Source organism: Coturnix japonica, chromosome 3 (genome assembly GCF_001577835.2).
Source record: "Coturnix japonica isolate 7356 chromosome 3, Coturnix japonica 2.1, whole genome shotgun sequence".
NCBI classification, from domain to species: Eukaryota; Metazoa; Chordata; class Aves; order Galliformes; family Phasianidae; genus Coturnix; species Coturnix japonica.
The window spans coordinates 50,459,543-50,483,752 of NC_029518.1; the positions used below are offsets into that span (position 1 = coordinate 50,459,543).

At 35.3% G+C, this 24,210-nt stretch overlaps 1 protein-coding gene across 5 annotated transcripts in view; it reads left to right on the forward strand.

Moving 5' to 3' along the window:
• HBS1L (HBS1 like translational GTPase) overlaps positions 1 to 24,210 on the forward strand; it is a 62,488-nt gene that overhangs the window by 3,263 nt on the left and 35,015 nt on the right. For 2 of the 5 annotated variants that reach the window (XM_032443390.1, XM_015858431.2), the window contains exons 2-4: positions 607 to 672; positions 2,335 to 2,466; positions 6,056 to 6,250. In XM_032443390.1, the coding sequence (XP_032299281.1) occupies positions 607 to 672; positions 2,335 to 2,466; positions 6,056 to 6,250 (393 nt within the window). Of the gene's footprint in view, positions 1 to 606; positions 673 to 2,334; positions 2,467 to 6,055; positions 6,251 to 6,880; positions 11,507 to 24,210 lie in introns of those variants that run through there. The other 3 variants (XM_032443388.1, XM_032443389.1, XM_015858432.1) reach the window with 3 other exon arrangements.

Genomic DNA, 24,210 nt, shown 5'->3' on the forward strand with positions numbered 1-24,210 from the left:
GGCTGCCCAGGGAAGTTGTGATGCCCCGTCCTTGGAGGTGTTCAAGGGCAACCTGATCTAGTAAATGTGTATGTTTGGTGGCCCTGCCAGGCAGGGGGGTTGGAACTACATGATCCTTGAGGTCCCTTCCAACCTGGGTCATTCTGTGATTCTGTGAGGATAGACCAGAGAAAAGAAAGCTAGGAAATGGGTAAGTATAGAGTAGAAATCCTAACGTGAGTTAGAGGAGTGAGGATTGTAATAGAGCAGACTGTGGTTAAAGCTATCGAGAGGTCAGGCAGAAATATCAAGAGAAGCACTAGAGATAAAAGTGGGTAGAACTGAAGGAAGTTGAATTTAGATGAAGAGGGCAGCATTTCAGAGGAGATGGTGAAGAATTGCAACTCCTGAATTCTTTTCTGCTTAGGAATAAAGTACTGTATTATTTTAACATTTAATAGTAGAGCATCTTACCTAGGGAAATGAACAGCAACTTATTGTACTTCTGGAATACTGGAGGTGCATAAGGTCTTAATACTCTATAAACAAACCTGTTCTTTGAATGATGTTATGATTCTATTTCAGAGTTATGTATACTAACTTTTTTTTTCTTTTTTATCTTCGTAGATTTTGAGGATGATGATGTGTATGGCCAGTCAGTAGAAGATGATTATTGCATTTCTCCTTCTACAGGTTAGTTCAAATATAATTGCATATAAACATGGTTAACATGTTTGGCCATGCCAACTGCGTTACTTTGCGGAACGGATGGTCAGAATGTGCTTCATATAAATGTCTGATTTATTCAGATATGGTGGTAAAGTGTTTGCTATCTTTAAAAAAGTATTGGCAGAATCCATCTGTGTGCAACAGTTGTGATTCTTTGTCTGGTATTTGATAACCTTGTGCAAAACCTTGAAGGTGCATAGCATAAAGGGTCTTTGTGATGTGTCCCACTGGTCCTTGCTTGCCGCTGCTCTCATACAAGTTGATGTGAAGTTAATAAGCGTTCGATTATTTGAAACATGGCAAAATAGGTGCAAAAATAGTGATGCTGTTTGCTCAGGTAAGATGTGATTGGAGTGGCTTGACCCAGCTGAATTCAACTTAGATTTAATACTTCTAGATTGTGTTCATCTCTCAAAGATAATTAATTCGGAGTTAGATTTGGTGGCAGTTTTTTAGAGCCAGGTAGACCCTAAAAATGGTACAGCTGATGCTCTTCTGTAGCTGTGCTACTGCAGATGACTTGTCTGGTTCTAAATCCACAGCATCTGTGATGTAGTCTGTGGCCTGTAGAGTTAATTGGAGCTTTAAAAATCTGTTTCTCTGTCACTCTGTTTTTTTAGGTAAGTTAGTCTAGGCATATATTTTTACTGATTGTAGTCTCATTCCATGATTTAAATGGTATCATGTTGAATTTCTAAGTTTAATTGCTAGACTTTTCTTGACATTTTCTAAGGAATAAGGTATTTTTCTGTTTGGCGATTAAAAACTTGTGTATACTTGAAAAATTAATACAAAGTGTTAAATCACAGAACAAATTCTTGTTTTCTTAATTCTGTGTGTACAAAATAGACTTAGTTCGATCACGTAGTAGTCTTTGAATGTTAATAGTTCCCTCAGGTATGGTGATTGAATATGGAATAGCATGCATTTAGGAAACACTTGGTATGATAATACTGCTTTTGGATATTGCATATGGTTTTAGTAAGCACTTCAGAGCTGGGACGAATATTAAATCTGCGAGGACATTAAAAGCACAAGGCCATCAGTTCGTGTTATGTTTTGTATGTTTCTGAGAGCATATAATGAGCTTGTGTTCAGCAACAAGTTTTTCTTATGTATATGTTACCGTGGTGTTAAACCGTAATGGAATATTGCACTTGCTGAAGGTTTTCAGTGAATGTACATTTTATCTTATGACTTGTATTAACAGTGAAATTCCAGGAAGAAAATAACATGCTCAACTGAGTTAATAGTGTGACAGTGCAGTGCTGTAAGTGCAGTATTTATTTGCATGCTAATTTTTTTACTTGTCAATGGAGTTTAAAAAAAAAGTGTGGGATAAGATTATGAAGACATCAGGCCATAGGAGGTAATTTAGTATAGAAAGTAACTATTTTTCAGACCTGGAATATTTTTTCTTCTGTTTGAGTACTGAACTTGTAAAATACTTATGTTACATAGAGAGGTACAAAGATATTTCCCAACTTATCTTTTCACTGTGGTGAAAACAGTTCAGCATCCTAACCTTTTATTTCTTGTTGTTTTTGTTTTTAGAAGAGGAAGTAATACTTATGCTTTTTGTATTATTATTATTTTTTTTAATATTTGAATTTTTACCTAATGTAGCAGCTCAGTTTATCTACTCCAGACGAGACAAACCAGCTACGTTTGCTGAGCCGTTGGAGGAGGAATATAGTTATGAGGATACGGAAGATACTGATTTTACGTCCAACCATCAGTTGACTGAAGTTGATAGAGGTAATGATAGAAAAATAATAATATTCAGACCAATCTCTTATGATTCAAAATAGTCTGTGTTACATGACTGACTTACTTCTTGATATTCTGAAATCTTGCATTAGAACAGCGTGCTTCGTGTGCTGTAGCAGCTGTGGTGATTCTTCAGGCTTTTAACTACCTTTCATATAGTACTTGCATCTCACTTGCTAACACTGAAATTTACTTCTATAGCCGGTTCAAACGTGACAGAGCTGGGTGGGGGTGGGGAGGGAGCTTTCTCCCTGTTTGGTGTGAAGGAAAGAAAAATGACCCAATTAAGATAGGGAGAGATAACAAATTCACTACAAATGATAGAAGAATGTAAGATACTAAGAAAAGAGAGTTACAATTGGTAATTCAGATGGGAGAGAAAGGAAGGCCAGAACTGTGCTGCTGCTCGCTTTGCTGCTGGCTCACAGAAGAAGCCCTGGAACTGGAGATCATTCAGAGGCTCTTGGGAATTGTAGTATATCTTAGTGATCTTCCTCTTGGGGAGTCAGAACTCATGTGTGACTGCTAGACAAAATCAGGAAGTACAGCTCTGCAGTGCACTGTGCCTCTGCACCCGACAGCCTGTTACATGTTATGATATGGAATAGTGATATAACCAGGACAGCTTTCCTACTGGGAAGATTTAGGTTCGATATGAAATATAAACAAAAGAATGACTGTACTGTTTTAGACCAAGCATCTGCGTAGCTTAGTATCTTGGCTCCACAAATGGAACGAAGGGAGAGTATTAGAGTATTTGTTCATAGAATGATATTTTGCTTATATTGCATTCCAAATTATGGTAGGAAGTAGTATTTGAGAGGTGTGAAGTAATGCATTTCCTTGAAATGATTTCATTAGTTACCCATATTCTCTACAGTTTTATCAAATACTGTATTGAATCCATTAGTCCTTGATTTCCACTTAGTCCTGCAGCTGTAAGTTCTGCGTTAAAAGTCCAGTTCAGTGTTGAGCGATGGGGGAAAGAATACTTGGCTTTTGTTTCTCAAACTTGCTGCCTAATGTCTTAAATGTTCTGTGAAAAAGATTTACGAGTCTTTTTCCTAAATATTAATAGGGAACTTTTTGTTTTTAACTTATTTGGAATATCGAGAGTTATTTTTATGTCAGTAAGCACAAAGTACTTTTTCATTCATTGATGAATGAATAGAAAGTAAAATGTATAAATAAAATTTATTGCTAAAAACACGTTGTAGAAAATTCTGGAACAATAGACAAATCTAAATTTAATATAAGTTGAATTTGTAGACTCTTTGATAATGTATAGGCAAGGGTAAATATGATAAATTGGTGGTATAACATGTTTTGTAGCAGGAAGTGATACAGTAGAAGGTAAATGGAAAGAGCCATTCTGTAGATGCAGTTATCTGAGGGCTAGAGTACTTTTCTTATGAGGAAGGGTTGAGGGGACCGGGCTTGTTTAGTTTGGAGAAGAGAAGGCTCTGGGGAGATCTCATCATGGCCTTGCAGTATTTGAAGGAAGCATATAAACAGGAGGGGAAAGGCTGTTTATGAGGGTGGATAGTGATAGGACAAGGGAAAATGGTTTTAAACTGAGATTGGAGGTTTAGGTTAGATACGAGGAGAAAGTTTTTCACACAGAGGGTGGTGATGCAGTGGAACAGGCTGCCCAAGGAGGTTGTGGATGCCCCATCCTGGAGGCATTCAAGGCCAGGCTGGATGTGGCTCTGGGCAGCCTGGTCTGGTGGTTACTGAGGCTGCTATGTGCAGGGGGATTGAAACTGGATGATCATTGTGGTCCTTTTCAACCCAGGCCATTCTGTGATTCTATGATCTGGACAATGCAGTAAACTGAGTTTTGACAATGGTTTTGACAAGGTACATCAGTTATTAAGAAGCGTTACGTGAAGGAGGAAACTCATTCTGGATGTAAAGGAAAAAGGTAGTATGGAAAACTGGAAATAACTATTTCTGCTGTGAATTCAGCAGTGTCTTTTCATAAGATGTTTTTTATTTCGGTATTGTCATAGAGCACTTGGAAAAGTGTGACAAGATGGCCATTAATACAAGAGTACTGATTGTAATCAAACTAGGTAATTGGAGATTATTCATCCTAATCAGCAGGTAATAAAATGTTCTACTGACACTTTGTACAGGACTCTACCAGTACTTGTTCTGCATCAAGACAGCTGATTCAAGTAACCTTGTGGGCTTCTGTAGTATTGGATTTGCTTAGCAGAGTAGTTTCAGTGTTGCCATCTTTAAGGAGAAGTTCAAATAAAACAATTGCAGTTTTCTTACTGTTGTTTTAATAATCTTCCTGAAGCTGGCAGTAACAGTGATATTCATGATATTCTTCTGTTTGTGTCTTTGTGATCAGCACATTACTTACAGTGAAGTGGCAACCTGGTGAATTTTTTTTTGTCTCTAGCTATGTGGGATATCAGGACTTAAGAAACTTGTCTTAGTCAAGATTTATATTGGTTGACAGTTTTATTGGCTGCTCTAATTCGAGAAAGTTTGCTTACTAAATTTTTCTTTACAGTAGTTAGGTACTGGAATAGGCTCCCCAGGGAGGTGGTTGAATCGCCATCCCTGGTTGTGTTTGAGAGCCATTTGGATGTGGTGCTCAGGGATATGATTTAGTGTAGGGTTGTTAGAGTTAGGGTACTATGGTTAGGCTGTGGTTGGACTTGATGATCTTCAAGGTCTTTTCCAACCTGGGTAATTCTATGATTCTATAAATTATAAAAATATTTAAAAGAAAAAAAGACTGGTGAGAGTGATGATAGCTGCCATGTCATTGGACTTAAGTTGAAAAGTGAAAGATGTCTGAGGAAAAAACACCTTTTTTTTTTTCTTCTAAACTATTGTGAGTGTATCTTCAGTGCAGTTTTTCTTTTGTAGTGAACTATGCTCAAATCCTGCAAAATAAAAATAACTTCTTTATATTTTCTAACTTTAAGATTTGATTTTGTAAGTTTTCTTTTAATTTCCCTGTATGTTCTGTAGTGTCTTTCACAGGAGTGTAGGAATATATTATAAATAAAAAGGATTTTATGAACCAAAACATATTTTATAATTCTATGAGAGGTAGTTTGAAAGCTGCTGGATTCATCCAGATTTGTTTGTATTTTAATTTCTTCAATTTTTAGAGCCTGAATGTTCCAAAAATGCTGCTTTACTTTTGATGCAAGTTGTAGCTCCTGTAAATACTTGAAACAGGCGCCCATTTAACAGCATATTTTAACTTACTAAATGATTTTGAGATATTTTAAGGTGATTACTTGTATTCCTACTCTGCAGTTAGTTTTGTAATGTCCAAGTATTACGATGTTGAAACTTTATTAGAGACAGTGTCAGCGATGTGTTCCTTATTGCAATATTTGAAATGAATCAAGTATTTTCCAGTTTTTTGAGGTTAATGTTTTACTATGAAAAGAAATGAGATTAAAATGAATGTATGAAGGTTTTATCTCTTACCATGATATTTCTCTCCTGTGTTTGTTAATCAGATGTGTGGTTTTTGTAGTTAGGCTGATTTGTTAAAACTCTATTTTGTGTCAGTTTGTAACAGTGAGTTGTTTTTTTGTAGCTCGTCTTAGTTCATGCCTTGATCAAATGAGAGAAGTTTTGGCAGAGTCTGTACCAGATCAAGCAATGATGCAAGCCGTATTGGATAGTAAATTTGATGTACAGAAGGCTTTGGATCTTGTGCTTTCACAAGACACTAAGCAAAATGTGAAGACCAAGGATGAGGATGCTGTGATTGTAAGAAAGACAACAAAAGGTATGCTACTATTTAATTGTTTGGATTCAAGCTGTTTTGTTTGTATGAAATTTAATTTAGGCCTTACAGGCTGTGAGAATGATTATTGTTGTGTTAGTAATTTATTGGAAATCTTAAAGATGCCAACTGCTATTTAATTGTTCTGAAAACATTTAAAGGAAGCAGTGTGTTTGCTAGTATAACTGTCAGCTTAAATTCAGAGTGTAAGCAACCATCTGCATTTCACAGTAAATTTCTGAATTTTAATGTATGACTTCAATTAATGAAAATATGTCCTAACTTGTACTTCCAGTCTTTGTTTAGTAAACTGACATTCCACAATGATTCCTTTTTTGGTGTCTGTGTGTATAATTTTGTACAGTAACTTTCTTGTTTTTGTTAATACTTGAATCTTCATAGTCCTTACTGGCATCTCTTTGCTGATTGTGAAGTTGTGTAGGTATTTCAGTAGATGACCATAATTTATTTGTAGAAACAGCAGATATATTTGAGTAACACTTTGTAATTAAATGCCTTTTCATGTTTCTTCTTGATTTTTATTTTCTTTTGATGCTGCTTTCTACTTAAAAAAATGGATTCTTCGTTCTGACTGTACTTCCATCTGAAAATTTTTGGCTATTGTAAGGTAAGGAGACTTACTTTGTTTTCCAGAATTACATACTAATAAAAACTGTCTCTCTTGTGCAGTAAAAAACGTTGACAGCTCCAACAAACAAGAGCTTGGAAACTTGACAGCCAAAACTGGTTCAGCTTGTTATTCCTTAATTGCAAATGACAAAATGCTCCTAAATGTTGAAAAATCTGCTATATATTCATCTGAAAAGAAAGGATCAAAATCCTCTTCACTTGGTCTGTCTTCTTCCAGTCATGATAACTCTAAAGGATCATTTTGTGAGCCTGTGAATGAGGCAGAGAATCAGCTATCAGAAAGTGCAAGTGTAGTAGGTTCAGTTCCTGGCAGTGAAGATGCTTGCTGTAGCATAGGAAGTAACCCATCGGGAAATTCTTCATTTACAAAGTTGAAATGCGAGGAAGCACAGGACTTGAAATCCTTGCTGATGCAGAATGTGGCTTGTGATTCTCTGAGTTTTAAAGACAGCATTCCATCTATTTCCTCAAAAACTTCTGATGGCAGTAGTAATGAAAACTTCTGCAGTCCTTGCATAACCAGTGCTTTAGGAGAGTTGGCTCTTGGTAATGAAGTCAGTCATACTGCAAGTAGAAAGAGTGAACTTGAAAATTTTTCTTCACCTGTGCAAACTAGAAAGCAAGAAAGCTCTTCTTCAGAGATGGCTGCATTGCCAGTATTAAGGTCTGGAAATACATCATTGGCTGACTTACTTCAGGAGCACCAGGAGAGTGGTGCAAGCCACTGTTATTCTTTGGCTGATCTTTATACCCAGTCAACAGCAGGTATCGCAGATGAGAATTTGGGAACCTCATCCTTATCGCAGCTAGTAAGTCAACCACAAACTTCAAGTGGGATGCCAGAGTTAACAGGATCTTTGTCTTCTTTAGCCCTCTCTTCAGTTTCTCCACCTAAGGAGGTTGAGAACTTAACGCTCTCTGATCTAATAGCAGAGGCTATTGAATTAGATGATCCTCAACAAAAGCCAGACTTTTCCGTACTCAGTGTAAATGAATTGAAGCCCTTGAAAAGAACAAACATTGATTTAAGTGTCCTTTTAAAAAATGCAAACGCACCTGCAGAGCAAATTGTGATAGAACAGTCAAATGTCTTAATTCCCGAAACAAAACTTTTAAAGGCAAAGCAGGAAAAATGCTCTGGCTTAGGTAAAACAAATAAAAACAGAAGAGGGCTTACTTCTAAGAGGCAGGACTTGTCCCTTTCATGGATGAAGGCTCTGCGTGCAAGACCTTCAGCATTTGCTTTAACTTTATGTCTTCCTTATCCTCCTAAAGGTTATAAACGACGCACAGTTGGTATGCATAAAGCTTTCCTGTACAGTAGGCAAGTGCAAGATGTAAAACCTAAGGAAATTGCTCCTAGAACAGCCATAACGCCATTTGACTTCAAAACAGCATCTCCTGATGATATTGTAAAAGCTAACCAACAAAAAGCTTTTACAAGAAAGTAGCACAAGGAAAAGGGAAAGAATCAATGTTTTTATTGTGGTATGTTGGAAAAAGGAATACATAGGACCTATTTACAATCCAGAATTGAGTTTTTAAATTTTTAACTGATGTGACATTTTTCACTGTAAGATTGGTAACTGATTTGTATGTGAACTTTTTAGCTGTTGCACTGAATATCTTTATTTTTGCCTAATTTTCACTGACAGTTTAACTTTTTTAACTTTTATGAAGTCTTGAACTTTAGTATATTGATGTGGCATGTACAATATCTTATAAACCTCATTGGACTTCTTGAGACACCTGTCTAGGAGTGTATGTATATATGTTTCATTGAGAAGAGCACTGAAGTATTATTTTTCTGAAATAACTCAGTTTTGCTATATAGTGTATAGTTTGGGGTTTGGGAACCTTGGTTTAGATTGCAGCTGTCTTATTAAATGTTCTTAAAGCTTAATCTCCTGAAAGGGTATGCTATTAAACTGCCCCTCCTGTAATTCATTATTTCTCCTCCTGTTCTCTTTATTGTATTTAGACAGAAAATCCTTCATTTTTTAAAAAAGCCACACTAACCTCAGGTTTTGATTGAAAGTTGGAATAGGACTTGTATCGTTTTTAATAGGACCAAATTTGTTGGGGAGCAAGCACTTACATTTGAAACTGCATCCCCTTTCTTCCATTTTCCACTCATCTGTCAAAATGTGATTTTCAGGATTTTACAGCAGCTGTTTTCTAGATAAACAGTTTCACAAGAAGTTTTAGTAGAATTCTATCGTTTGTTTTCAAGTCTTTCAGAAAAGCATTGGATTAACTTTCTGAATTTGGCATGGGTTTCTTTGTTAATGGAAGAAAACATTTCAGACAAAGTATAGGTGCTGTTTTATCTGTCTCCTGTCTGTTTTGAAAAGAGCTTCCATAGTGTTGTACGCATATTGTTTTCTACTATCACTGTTATTACAAAGCTTTATACTGAAAATCAGAATTGGGACATTTAAAACTGACTTTTTTTAGCTGTTGACCAGATTCAGGTGCCCTTGTTAGTAAAGTTAGTGACGATGTGTATCTTTCATTTTCTGTTTGTATACATTAGTATACATGATTTTTTTAATAATCCTTCCAATGTCAGTGTTTAGATCCTCATCAGCAAAATGTGCAATAGAGGTACTGCTGCAACTAAAAAAATACATTTGTTCATGCACTGTAATATGTTTATTTGTGCTAAACTTGGCAGCTCATATAGAAAAGTAGATCCAGTTTTAATCTTTTTCATTTAGCATGTTATATCAAAAAATGCAACAAAAACTTAAGTTGATTCCTGACTTCAGGTTGCACTATAATTTTGCTTCTAAATAAAAACAGGTTGCGTTCCATTGTGCTCAGGTACAAATTTCACATTCTGTATATTTTGCTTGTTTGTCTACTTGATGCTCGCTGTTTTGTAGGACTGTCAGCAATTTGACCTCTCGAATGACATTCATGTTTCTAATTCTTATTAATAAAAGTTATGAAATATAGCAGTGCTGATGTGCTTATGTTCTAGATTACATGTTAAATTTAGTCGTCTGTATCCTTACTTGTTTCAAGTGCCTTAAAACATTGAAGTCTAAGCAATACAATCCAGCATACAAACCGTGTTCTCATAAGTTCATGAGCAGGAACAGAATTGTTGTACTTCCTTTGCCTTTAGATTGAGGATCTACCTTTCTTCCATAAATTAACATCCACGTCGTTTCTTGATCCTTCTTAATTTCATATGCTTGAGGGAATTAGATCATAGAAATCTATGCTGATTGTACATGATTCCACTGATAGTTTTAATAGCAAATTGTACTTTTTTGAGCGGCATTAAATACTCTGTATGTGAAGGAATGGTGGAAAGCTTGCTAAAGGCATGCCTGGCTAAATATTCAAGACCTTTTTGTTTTTGTACGTTCCATGTACTCTTTGGACTCTAATTAATGTAGATATTATTAAGGTAGAGATTTCTAATAGGTATATTTTTAAATTTTCTTGGAATATATATATTTTTTTCCCTTTAAATCTTTGTTGTGTTGAACTTTTCATTGTTTTCGGCCTGCTTTCTCGATCTCCTCCACTGTTCTTTGCCTGAAATTTCTTACAGTTTGCAATAAACTTAGAGCTGAGTACTGGACATACATGGAAATATACATCTATGAATGCTTTTGGAGAGCATATGCAAGAAGTAGGTGGCAATGTGTAGTACTTGGAACAGTTTTGCTATGGGTTTTGTGCTGATGAAACTTCGAATAAGTGACTGAAGCCCAAGGGTGTCAGTATCATATGTTTATTGGCCTTCTTACTGTGGAATTGGTATCTTAGTAAAAAACTCTGGATCTTGTTTGGTATCTATATTTTCATGTATACATATTTTTTCATTTGTGTGTATATCAGCATTGCCAGTGATCTTGAAGAAACAATGCATGCTTTTCTGTGTATAAGGAGTGGGGGAGGGATTTTTCCTCAGTCTATAATTCTGAATCCTGAAATGAGGCTTGAATTAGTACAGATTTTTAGTCTGGGAACTAAAAAGATGCCTAAATGATGAATAAATCTGATTTCCAATTCTTAGCAGAGGCTATTTCAACACTCGTAAATTTTACTTAAAAAAACAACAAAACAAAACATAGATGTTGCTGTGTATGCTTTGTTGTTACTCCTTAATTCCTTTAATCTCGTTAATGGGAACCAGGTTTCTTTCATCAGTGATGGATTTAATTGTCTTGGAATACTTCATAATTATAATGGCATATGGGATTTTAGTATAACAACTCTGTTTCTGCCTGTTTTATGCTTAAAATAATCTTATTTTGTTGGTATATATATATATAGTTTTTTCCCTCAAATTGCAGCTACTGTGTATTCTTGGTCTAATATGGGTTAGCTGTATCATTTCTTTTGGAATACACATTAACATTGTAAAGTACTTGTGGCTATGTTGACGTGTGGACATGTAAAAGATGATGTCAGGCTACGTAGACGTGGCTTCTGGTATTTGGACTGTATATTCCTAAGGTATTGCATACATTCAGTTTATTTTGCACATTATTCTTAATTAAGTGGATACTGATTTATTTTTTTTATATATGAATTATGTCTTGGATATTGCTTTATGTGCTTAAATAAAATGTATTTGAAAATACAGTCTTAATTACACTTTCTCATTAATTCACTTTGTGCAATTAGAGTTGTGATTAAATGTTCTGTAATTGCTCCTGTTGTGGGAACACTGAAATTCATGCCTAGATTTATGCAGGCATTATTTTTTCAATGGAATATTGCCTTGGAGAAAGTAGGGCAGGAACTGACATGTTATTTCATCTTCAGGTACTATATTCAGGCTCCAATTTGCTTTTGGTTAGAAATGTGTGTCTGAAATTATTTAGATGATTTTGATAGCATTTTTAAACATATTAGGGTCTTAAAAATGAACGGATATCAGTGAAGTAAGAAGGAGGCATAAAATAATACTAGCTTTCTAGAGCTTTGTTATGGTAGAAGGTACTACAGCAGACTACTAACTTAAGTTTCAGAGGATCTCTTTAACTCTTCTGGGCTTCTTTTTCTGGCTGATTTTTATCAGAAACTGTTTTGGAAAATGAGCATGAATTGACTTTGATTTCTATCTGAACCTATTTTGGAAAATCAGAGCAAATTAAAAGTAAAAATAAAACTTGAGAAGAATATGAAAATAACCCCCCGGTAGAATTACAAAAGTGATTGCTTCTGCATACACGTTAATGTAGTTATAGTTACCTGTTCTTTTGTCTTTAAATCACAACAGAAAATGTGGTGGTCTTTTTTTCCCTCCCAGCTTATAGGATGTTAGGAGCAGAAAATTCCAGTTTTAAAAAGAGATAAAAACTTCACATAACTGTCACTGGTATTTTAACACAGAAATAGCTATTTGAGTAATTTCTAATTGAGTTGTTCAGACAGTTCTTGGGTTCTTGAAAAGCAGCAAGGTACTTCAGTTTCTGGAACTGCTGCACAATAATATTTTGTAGAGACCAGCTGGTGCAGAGGGGTAGAGTTTACAGTGTTTGTTCTGACTTTTTTTCTTCTAATGATTCACATTCATTTTTCATTAATCAACAATTTCTAAAAATCAACACTTCTGCAGGAAGTGAATATCTATTCAGAATAGATCTATGGTGATGGGATGTGAATTCTTTTTATGGAGTACATACAGTTAATGGCAGTATATTTTATATGGATAGTAGTTTAGTTATATACACAGTCATTCATGTCTGAAGTTTAAAGTGCTCAGCTTTGTATAATTGTTGTTAAAACAGTCTTTATATTAAACATTGATTATGACTTGTGGTTGGGAGGGGAAAAGAAAAACAAGGCCCACCAAATTTCATCACTTTCAGAAGTTTGTTTTTACTCTATGAATCACAAAGTACTGAAAAGGTGAGGGTTCACTGCTTTGTTTTCTTTTTTTCTTTGAAAACTGAGGTAGTTTTTAGTGATAACTTTTATTTACGTGAAGTACAGACATCTGGTAAGCTCTTAAATAGGTTTTATCTTCATAAATTGAAGTTCACTCTTCTGCTTAGATGATGAGGAAATGTCGCTGCTTTAAGTTGCATGTACCTCTGTGTATGCTAATGGTTTTGACCTTTCAGGATTTTCTGTAGGGAAGTAAGAGAATTATTTATCTAGCTATCTATCTATCTATCTATCTATCTGTTTATTTGTTTATTTATTTATTTATTTATTTGTGGGAGTGATGTATTTACTCTGTACTAGAAAACAGAGATGAAATAAAATGCAAAGCCAGTGATGTTTTATTTATTTTCGGGGAACTCTCTCCTGCTTCATAGATTAGTATCTTAATGGGGCAGTTCAGTGGGAATGGTGTCTGTATGTTAACACTACTGTGCTGTACAACCAAATTACTCATTTATCTACTCTGTTTGTTGAAATACTTTTTTTACCCTCCTGCCCCCCTCCCCCTCTTACCGAAAGTCAAAGCTAATTCAGTTTGTGTGATTTTAGATGGTTGCTGAAATGAATGATTCTTATGAATGGCTTAGTAAGTTTCTGGCATTTGTCATTAGAGAAATGTACATTATTTAGTTTGTGGAAACATCACATTGCATACTTAAAAATGGCCTGTTTGAAACAAGCCTCTGACTTCTGAGGTATGTCTGTAGTCTGTTGGTATCATTATTCTTTTACAGAATAACTCATTGTCCTTCTCTGCAACTTTCTGGTCGTAAAGTGACTAGAAGATGACTAGGACTGTGAACTGAAAAGATTAAATTGATATGTTTTTAAATAGAATTCATGCTTCGTGAGCAGTTCATTACAAATTTCAGATTGGTGAAGACATGGCCCATGCTGTCTTACTCTTTTTCTATAGCAGGAACATGGATGTTCTGCAGAAGAGTTTTACTAGTGGAGTATTTATTCATTGTCATAGTAATAGTAGATGAAGACGGTTCTCAGTATTTAATTCGGCTATTTTGAGTCTCTGGATGTATAAAATCAAAGAATGAAATCTTAATATATATATATTTTTAAAACAGAGATGTGCCTCCTATATGTAGCTTGGATATCCACTTTTTTCTAAGCAGTGGCTGTTAGTGCTGCTCAGGTTATACTGTGAACGTGCCCTGCTGCAGGATGGTCGCTCTCCTGTTGTCATAGTGGCTTCTCTAGAAGTTCAGATTTCTCGAAAATATTTTTATGAAAAAATGGCACATTCTTAGTCAAAAAAGATCTGCATTCTGTACATACTCGTTTCATTTCTGTTTGCTTTTTGCCTAAACTACATTTTCATTTCTTATTACCCTTGTTAGTATTACAGAACAAATACAGATACTGGTGAGCGAGCTAGATTCTATTCCATTTCAGGCACTGTTAACGGAATTGTTAACCACTTTATGACACTAAGATTTTTGGTTTTAGTGATGTGTGAGCAAGAAGGAGGTCAAATCTCTGTAAACGTGCAGTCCTTGCAGGAAATTAAAAAAAAATACTGTGAACTGCACATGTTTGGTTTGTTGTTGGGATAGAAAGGAAGAATCTTTTTTAAATGAGTGTCATTGTTGTAGTTGAACTATCTGTGTGGGGGTCTGGCAATTTTGTATTATGGGTCTTTGTAGTGTTGTATGTGTAAATATCTGGTGAAACACAGTAAAAAGGTAAAATAGGAGGTGAAGCACAGGTAGCTGAAAAGCCTTACTCATGATGTGCCAGATGTAGGAATATTGTGTAAGTCTATTTTTCTAGATATTGAACCATATCTCTTTGCTATTGGCTGTTAATAGTATATTTGTCATACTGTATTATAGCAATCATTTTTTTTATGTAGGTATTATTATACACTATATTATAGCAACTATTTACTTGCTGATATTTATTGTTGATTTCTGACTTTCATTAATAATGCAGGTATTCAGGTTGTTGATATGAAGACAGGATGTTTTCAAGAATAAGACCCACAAGCAAAACAGATAGATGCTTAGCTTGCATTTAGTTAACGTTATTTATCTCTCAGTTTTCTAGAATTCATTCTTTGCCTCTTCTGTGTAAATATCTTCATTTATTTTGCCTTAAGCCAAAAGCAAATGGAAGTCTCACAAGCATTATCACAAAGAGAGTTTATATAATTAGCTTTTTCTTATCATTTAGTTGAATGCAGCAGTAATTACTTTTGATTCTTAATGGTGCTCAAGAAGAATTGTTTTTTTGTTGGCTTCATATGCTGCAACTGGGCACTGATATTTACAGGTAACTTTGGCCATTTCTGCTTTGTTATCATGATTAGCTGATCTTGGAAGTCTTAACTGAAAAAACTCATGAACTGGTATCTTAGGGAGATTTCCAAAGAAAATTCGGAGAAAAAATCATTCTGAAGTTTGGTCATGATATCCATTAGCCAAGAAGTTTTTACTTCCACTTGCCATACTTAGCTCTAATTCCTTGATTTTCCCCATTTGATAATTGGTAATTTATACCTAGATGCTGAAAAGAAATATTTCCAATTTCAATTGGCTTTGCTCATTATCTGGTTACAGAAGTTCTCAAATCCCTGCTAGAGTGATAAGAGCCCTTTATACCTAGCAATACTCTGATACAACATGTACTCAGCCTGGGGTAAGGGGAATGTGTTCTTTACTGAATGGAAATGCATGAAGTCTGACGTGACTAGTGATACTACTTTCCATGTTTTAAGATATAACTGATAATGTGAGACTTCAGTGTTTTAGGTAAGAAAAATGTATTCACATACTTCAGGAGAAGCTATTGAGTCTTGACACCGAGGTACTGTGTGGGTTTTAGAAAGGAAGTGGCTTATTTCAGGGAAAAATGTGTCATCAGTATTGAAAAGCTTCTTAAAATCCTTTGAGATATCTCTTTGAGCTTCTCCTTATACATACTGTACACCTACACTGGAAAAAGTGACACTCCAAATGTTTTCAGAGTTTTCTTTTATGGTCCTTTAACACTAGTATGGTTTGCCTTTTTCAGACAACATATAATCCGATACAAAGTCAATCATTTTCATAGTTGGCTGTGTTGTGTGTGAAAGTTGGGTGTTTTGCTTGGAAACTAAGAGATCTTATATATAAGATGCATACTTGCATATACTTATATGCAGCCCAGTATGTCTGGTTTATTTTCTTCTTATATTCTCTGTGCGGACCAAGTGTTTAAAGTTTCTTAATTAACACTTAAGGGTCAGTGTTGAATGTCCTATGTAAGTATGTCACACGCAGATTTGGATAAATATGGTGCTGAGAACAGGAGTCTTAATCGTAGCTCAGCGTGAGCATTACTAGTCAAAATCATCAGGCAGATTGGTAGGAGAAATTCATATTTGTAGTGGTTGTAAGATCTAAAATGTTAGAGAAGTAATGAAAAAGTTATTTTTGTGATAGAGTTTCAAAGCTCTGAAAAATTATTCTACATTTGTTTGTGACCTTGTAAAATACAATTGTAAGAAGAATATCTTATTTGAAAACCTAACTTAAGGAGGTGCTCTTTCCATAACTAAGACTACAGAGAGGTTATTTTACAAGTTCTTATCAAGTCATCTATCTCAGGTTTTTGTTTGCATTGTCTGTGAGAAAAGACTTTTTTCTTCTAAATTACTGAACTGTCGATAGTCTGAGTTCTTCAGTAACAGAGTGGCCTCTTTACCATTCCCAGCTGGCATTTTCCCTTCAGTAGAAAGCAAAATTCAGTTACGTTTACATTAGTGGTCTTTTAATTTAGAAGCATTTGGCTATTCACATTCTATCTCTTTTTTTCTGAGGGCGAATACTTTGTTTCTTTCTGAGACAGTCTGCTATTTGCCGCATGTATCAGTTGGCAATTTTACAGATAAATAATTGCTGCTGTATTGCTAATGTATTATAAATCCAGAAGCTGTAACTTCTCCCTGACATTTGCATGTGAGTACTCAAAGCGAGGCTGTTGACAAGACTTAAGACAGTGGTATTTCTCACTTGTAAACTGATGCATTTCAGCTTCAGAAATCAGTGTGTCACCTGAATGTTAGAAGTACGGGTATATCAAATTCAGTATTGTGCTGTACTGTGTTATGTCATATATATGCCAACAGAAATGTTACGCACTCACTGTTTGTGTGCTTCTGTACCCAGAATGTTTTGTCCTTTGGTGACAAAATGTTAACCATTTCTATCATCTCTGCTTCCTTATATTTTCTTTCATGATATGTTTTAGTGTTCAGAGTTGACAATTACAAATAACTTATGTACCAGATTCCTCCTGGCTTCTGTTAGACCTGTGCCATGAAGCTTAAAACTCTTGAGGTTACTGTCAAAACTCTACGGAATTACTGTAGAAATTCACACATAAAAAGCCAAAACCTTTGAAAAATAATGTTGCTTGTAACTTCACTATGGAAGAAAGCTGTGTCTGTGGAACATGTGATGCTTGGTTGGTTGACAGACAGGGAAGAGCTGTGACTGGTTGTTGCTTTGGTCATTCTTCCGTGTTTTTACTGCATTTAAAAAATTCAGGCTAAATGGAAACTTTATATCTAATTAATTCCAAAATATAACTTGAAGTTGTTTTGAGTACTCCTTGAGTCCTTGCTACCACCTTTTTGTGGTTTTAGAATCACATTTTCCTATTTTTAATGTTTTCCTCTTCCCTGTTACAGGCTTACATAAATAGGAAAATGACTAACTTTGCTCCTCAGCTAAGCAAGAGGGTGAAACTGGGTACAGACAAAGAAAATTCAATGCCTAAGTCAAAAAAAGAGGAGAATTGCCTCTTAAAGATCCAAAGTAAATGTTTTTCAAGCAAAAAATGTGATTTATTGTATAATTTTAATGGTATTTTTTTATGTGTGTATTCTAAGAGACTTAACAAGGTTGTGGTTGTGAACTGTGTGCATGTAGTTACTGCTGTAAATATGTCTTAACTTTTCTTTCACTGCAACGAGGAAGAGGATAACATGGGAAAAAATAACTTCTGACTGCACAGGTTTCTCTCTGAAGTCCGTATGGAATGAAATGCACTTCTTCAGACTGGCAAATGAACTTTTTTTTTCCTGGTATTCATCTACATCTGATAAATCTTGCAAACTTATTTGAAACCACACTTTGCGTTTTACTGTATTCAAGTTTTCTTCTAGACTAGGGTTACACAGCTCCTTATAAACCAGTTTAAATCTCCGGAATAGTTTCATCAGTGAACAATAGAACTTCCTATGCTGTGCTTCATGTCCCATCTGTACACAGGATATTTTCCAGATAATGTGTCTCCCTTATATACAGTATGGTAATGTTCAGTCTCCCTTATTCTCTAGACTTAACCAGGTTTATTTTTGATAACTCTGGAATCTTGATATATTTGGCTTGGGGCAGAGGGAGTTCTTAGGAAATTGGAGAATAGTTAAATTCTCAGAGGGATAATGTACATAAATTGTGCAAACGTAATGTAGCTAATGTAGAACTGGCTTCAATTACAAAGGGAAATCTTTATGTAAATTAGGAAGTTTCTTATACTGAAAAGTAGGATGGTTTTTATAATATTTTCCTAAATTTTAATGCAGAACAGGTTATAATGTCTCTTGCTTCTTAGATCTATGCTGCTATATGTGTCAAGTAGGTTTTGCCTTGTTTGCTTGCGTTTTGTTTGTCTTATTGTAACAGCTCCCTTGATAAATAGAATTATTACCTAATACCAGGATTTTATCAGTTAGCTAGTGAAAACCCTGAAGTCAGTTTAATATTCTCATGTTAGGTTCACTAACTTCCTAATAACATCCACTGGCAGCATCCACAATGAAGATGTAATTCACAAGGAATACGTTATGTGTATATTGTAGCAGTGTTTGTACAAACAGTGTGGTGAATAATGGCTTGATGTTTGTCTCTAAAGTTGTAGGGATAGATGTGTGAACATTTACTTTTTTTTTTTTTTTTTAAAGTTCTGTCAGCTTTTTTTCCTACTACTTGCTATAACACTGTGGGAGGTTCTTGACTGCAGATAAATTCAGTCTGCTTGATCAGCCAAGCCAGCTTCTTTGATGGAGCCTGTGTTTGTTTTGCAAGTTAAATTTGGAGATCTTTAGCAGTTTTACACTTAGCTTTCAAAGATCCTTTCTCTGTAAATGTGTTGCCACTAACGCAATCAAGTAGTAAAGAGCACTAAAGCTTTTATTTTTCAGTACTCTCTGTCTTTTTGAATAACCATTGCATCCTTTGCATTTTGTCCTGCCTCAAATTTTTGCTGTATATGAACAAGACAAATCAGCGCAGTGGTAAACTGATTGTGTTTGCTTTGGGAATGTGTAGGGTGCTAAGTTAGGATTAAAGGAAGCAGCAGGAGTGGATGTTAAAGCCTGCTGATTTGATGGTTGAGGCAACACAATTAACAGAAACTGGAAGAACTCTTTAGTAAAATATACATCAGTAGTAACAGCTTGCTTCTCATTTCATGCTTGCAGAAAAAGTGATTGGCTTTCAATAGGAATGTATCTAGTAATTCTTTGATTTGTCTTTGTTAGACAGTTGCTGTTTAGTAGGTATGTGTGCAGTGTATTGAACGTGCATCTCTGAAGCCAAAATTGAGATTGTGTTTTTTTTTCCCCAAATGAATGGAGTTGCTAGGGTTTAGGAAGTACTTGTATGAAAAATGTTCTTTACAGCACTGGAATGTTCCAAAAGAGAAGTGATGGTGATGAACCTATATCAGATTAGTTGTGTCTTGAGCTTTGAACCCTAGTATAAAGAATAGAAATAAAGAATAGAAATGCAAATTTGCTAGTATAATTATGACAGCCAATGACTCTTCGAATGGAAGAAATGTAAGTGGAGTAATGTATTTGTAACCTCAGTGACAGGTTGTTCTACCAAATAATGAATGGGTAAGAATCAAGCTTAAAGATCATCTAGTTCCAACCCACTTGCCACGGGCTTCTATTCAGTCTGGCTTCAGCACTTCAAGGGTTGGGGTATTCACTGCTTTTCTTGGCAACCTTGGCAGTGCCTCATATGACCAGACTTTTTTAGGACTTTTCCTTTTGTGTCTTCCTTTTGTGTTTTTCCAGTAGAGTTGGAAAATAGCATTAAGGAAAGTAGTGAGACTCTGGGTAATAATAGGAAGATGTTCTGGCTTAGTGGTACTTAATATGAATATATCTATAGCGTATCCCTGTTAACCCCTACTATTAATTATCAATTGATAAATGTAATCTGTAATACTGAATTGGTAGGCATGAACGTATTGTAGAAACTTTCTTGTTTCATGCACCTATGGCCCTTTTTTGTTTTTCATTTGGTAACACATAACAAAATTTAATTAGTGTAATGAAACCTTAAGTATTTTCTCTTGGTGTTATATTTCTAAAATTGATATTGGGTGTCTTCACAGAATACTTTGCTGTTCTATCTACCTAAAAACTTTTTAAGAACCAAAATTCTTTCTTTTTTAATTGTTCTAAGTTGAATAACGTATAGAATAATAGAATATCCTGAGTTGGAAGGGATCCCACAAAGATCATTTAAGTATTGTTTATGAATTTCACCTTAAAAATTGTAATACAGTAATCTTTTATTTTTAGTATTTAAAGCTGCTTAATATTTTGGACTTAAGGAATAATGGCATAAACCACTTCCCCTTAACTTAAAATCGTGGAGTAATGAAGGGGTGGAAAGAGCAGGTACTTGATTAATATCAGCCTCTAATTTGGAGTTTAAAAAAAAACAAACAGAAAAACAATACAGAACACCTTGTTAATTACTTGATTTTAAAAAGCCTGTGTATTTTGCATCATTCTTTTACATTTAGTCCTAGTAAAGTGAGTATTGTAAGAGGTGTATGTTCACTCAGCAAATTTCATTTGAACAGATTTTGTGTGAAATGTTTAAATTTACCTAATTTGCATGTGCAAGGGAGAACAATGCATTTTTAATGTCTTGTTTCCCACTCATCCTTTCTTAACATTTATTCTTTGTTATATGAACAGTGATTAAAAATGTGAACCTGTTAAACATTTTTCACTTCAGAATAATTGCTTTAAAGTAACTTTTAAATGTGTATATTAAACTATTCCATTAATAGCTTTTTAAAATCAGCTTAGTACATCACTTCTTATGAGGTTGTACATTTCCTGTGTGATTTAAGTTTGGGGTATAAGAGAGTGGTTGTAATTACAAAAGAGGCAGGATTCTCAAATTACATTTCCAACAGCTATGCTGTTTTGTTATATCCTGTCAAATACCATGTATGAAGTACTTCTACTCAATCCTTATTCTTTCACTATGGTTCTTTCATCATCAGTGCTAGGTCTGGAAGTTGTGTGGCTTGAGATGATCACCTGTGTGGACCCTTTTGCATTATTTGTCCGTATGCATCATTTCATCAGCAGTATCGTTATTTCATGTAAGCACCTATCTTTTTTTTTCTCTAAAAATTCTATTTACTGTAAGTGGCATCCAGAAATAATACTTGTTCTGAAAGAAGTGACCATTGTCTTAGATGCACATACGAAGACATTATTCTGTAAGATTGCCTTAACATTATGGCACTTGCTGAAAGCGGTAGCATGATATCTCCTGTTTCCCTTCTCATTCTTGTGTCTTTGGGAGCTTTTTTCCATCCAGATTAGCAGGCATATCTTACTCACTGAGCTAAAGGCCTCGCATAGAACACTTATTTCTGCAAAACAGGCAGATTTTTCTAAGTTCAGTTTTACCTTTTACTGCTTTCATCTTCATGTGGCCATGTCTTCCAGCATCCTGGTTGTCATTCTTATGAATGCTGTCAAATTTTTTCTGTGTCAGTTTCCTCAATTTATTAAAGTAGTGAAGAAATGCACGCACTAAGCATACCTTTTTTTCCAGCTTCTCTTTTGCAGTAAGTGGGAAAATGACCCTGTCTAGTTTATTCAGTCACAATGTTGTCTTTTACTGATCCTTATGATAGCACAATAGTTTCCACCATGTCATTGTTCTTGTTTTTCTTTTCTTTCTTTTTTTTTTTTGTTTCCATTGACTATTCTTGTTTACATTCTTTTGTCCATTTGCGGTTTTCATAACAGGGACTTGCTTTGCTGCTTGGTGAAAATATTTAAAGTTCGTGTACGTAGGTTCTTCCAAAAATAATATTTCCTATTTATTTCCATGGGAACTACAAGAGATACAAAGAGCACAACAACACTATTCATTAAAGCAAATTCTTAGCAATAAAACACTGTCTTTCAGCACAGCCACCACATGCTATGCACTTTTGCTAATGGTGAACTAGAGTTTGTGTGCTGTACTCATAAAAATCTGTACCAGTGGAGGTGACCCAGCGTCTGTTGTCACTGCTGAGGTGCAGCACCCACTGCCTTACTGTGCTCACATCCATTGTTTGGTCTCCATCAGTGCTTAACAAACGTCAGCGAATGTCAATAGGTCCAGTTTTTTCCACACGGAAGATGCAGTGGAATTGCCACATCACAGCGTGAACTAGTGGTTGAGCACCAGGTGAGATGTGGCTAACTCAGTGAGCGCACATGCAAGCTGTTCACCTGAGTGACTGGAAGTGGGTGGACACTGTGTCTGCCTCTCCTCACCCTCATTTAAGGGAGCATTGCCGTGGGAGCAATATCTTTCCTGATAGAGATTGTGCTCCTCTTGCACTATCACTGGTCATTGGAGTGAGATAATTTTCCTTCTTGTCATCTTCTACTGCTCTATAGCACCTGTATTGTAGCAGAAGGCACTCATTACCTTCTTTTGCCAAACAGAGTAATGCAGTTCCATACCTTTGCTTCATAAACATTTCCACGTAAGTTGCCATTGTGGAGGGCTTCCCCTCTGTTGCAAAAAAAATTCATTGGAATTTGAATTGAATGGGAAGGCTCATCCTCTACTGCCATGCCACCAAAATCAGACTCTGAGATCATGGGCCAAAATAATAAGATAGGAAGCGTTAGTTTTTGGCCAGACCTTGTAGAATTTTGTTAGGATTTGTACCATAGTATTTTCAGTAGCAGTTTTCTGCCTTAGTTGAAGCAGTGAAATGCTGAGTCCTTCAGGTCTTCCCTATGGTTGTGGAGGGAGGAGTTTAGTTAGCTTTTAAATATTTGTACCAAGACTTTGAGGTAAATCTGCTTTGAGTTACAAACATAAACAAATACTGAGCTTCTCCCACAAAGATGGTCTTCTTTTCCATCAAGTCTTATGTCCAAATCTATTTAGGAGTTTATAGTTGAATCATTTGTTAGTTAGAAGATTGTAGCTTGCCAAATTGAAGGGGGGAAAAAAAAGAAATCATGGGTCTGAGCACATACTGTGCTGTTGATGGTACGGTACGTGATCAGTTTCTGTCAATTACTAACTGGTGACTTTGTACCGAGTTTTACCCAATTCCAGAGTTAGGCCTAAATTACAGGTTTGGGAAGATCTTTCAGTCTGTCGATTGAGTGGGTGGTGGTGTGTTCTCCCATCTTCTTAGCTCCATTCCTATTGACAAACCCATATCACCATTCATACCATCTCTAGCATAACCTTTAGTAAAAGTCAAATAAATTCTGTATTTCCTTTCATCTTCATTGTAGGAAATGCTTTAAAAATTGGAGTCTGTTGCTGATGTTTTGTTAAATATGAGTGCCTCTATCGTTCGATGTTAAAAATACAAATAAAACAATGGGTCATTGTTTTGCCAGGAATCTTTCACTCTAAAATGTGTTAATGAGCCTTATGCTCTGACTTTGTAATCTCTGCTGCCATCCTTTACACCATGGAATGAGATTAGGAAAGAGTTTTTTCCATATACAGAGCTGAATTTGCAGAGAAATAGCAATGTGGATGTGTGAAGAGCTAAAATCTTACATTTCCTTATAGCAAGAATTTAATTCTCCCGTATGTCATCTTTCTGGCCCAGAGATGGTCTAATGTGACTGATGTGGTTATTAAGTCACCAGAAGAGTAGTAGAGTTGAAAATTCAAAGGACCTAAATTAAAAAAATAGGTTTTAGCTAATTCTACTTTGACAGTTTTCACTGCACTAAAATTTGACCAATATTTTTCTGAAACTTAAACTGATGAAAATACTTACAGATTCAACATGCTCAGTTATGAAGGACTACTGTGTATATATTTCTCTTCTGATCCTTTAAAAAGACACATTATTAACATTATGGGGACTGTTTGTAGAGTAGTTGTGGAAGAGCTGAATAGATATAAGATTATTCTAATTTTTGTGTACTTTCAATTTGCCTATGTTGTTCTTATTATTTTCCTTTTAGTTAACTTCTGCTTATTAGTGAAGATGTTTTAGTGCATAAAGAGAAGCTGTGGACTGGGAAAGCTTTCTTTAGTAAAATGCTTGAGAGTCCTGTAATACAGTCATTGAGAATGTCAGTG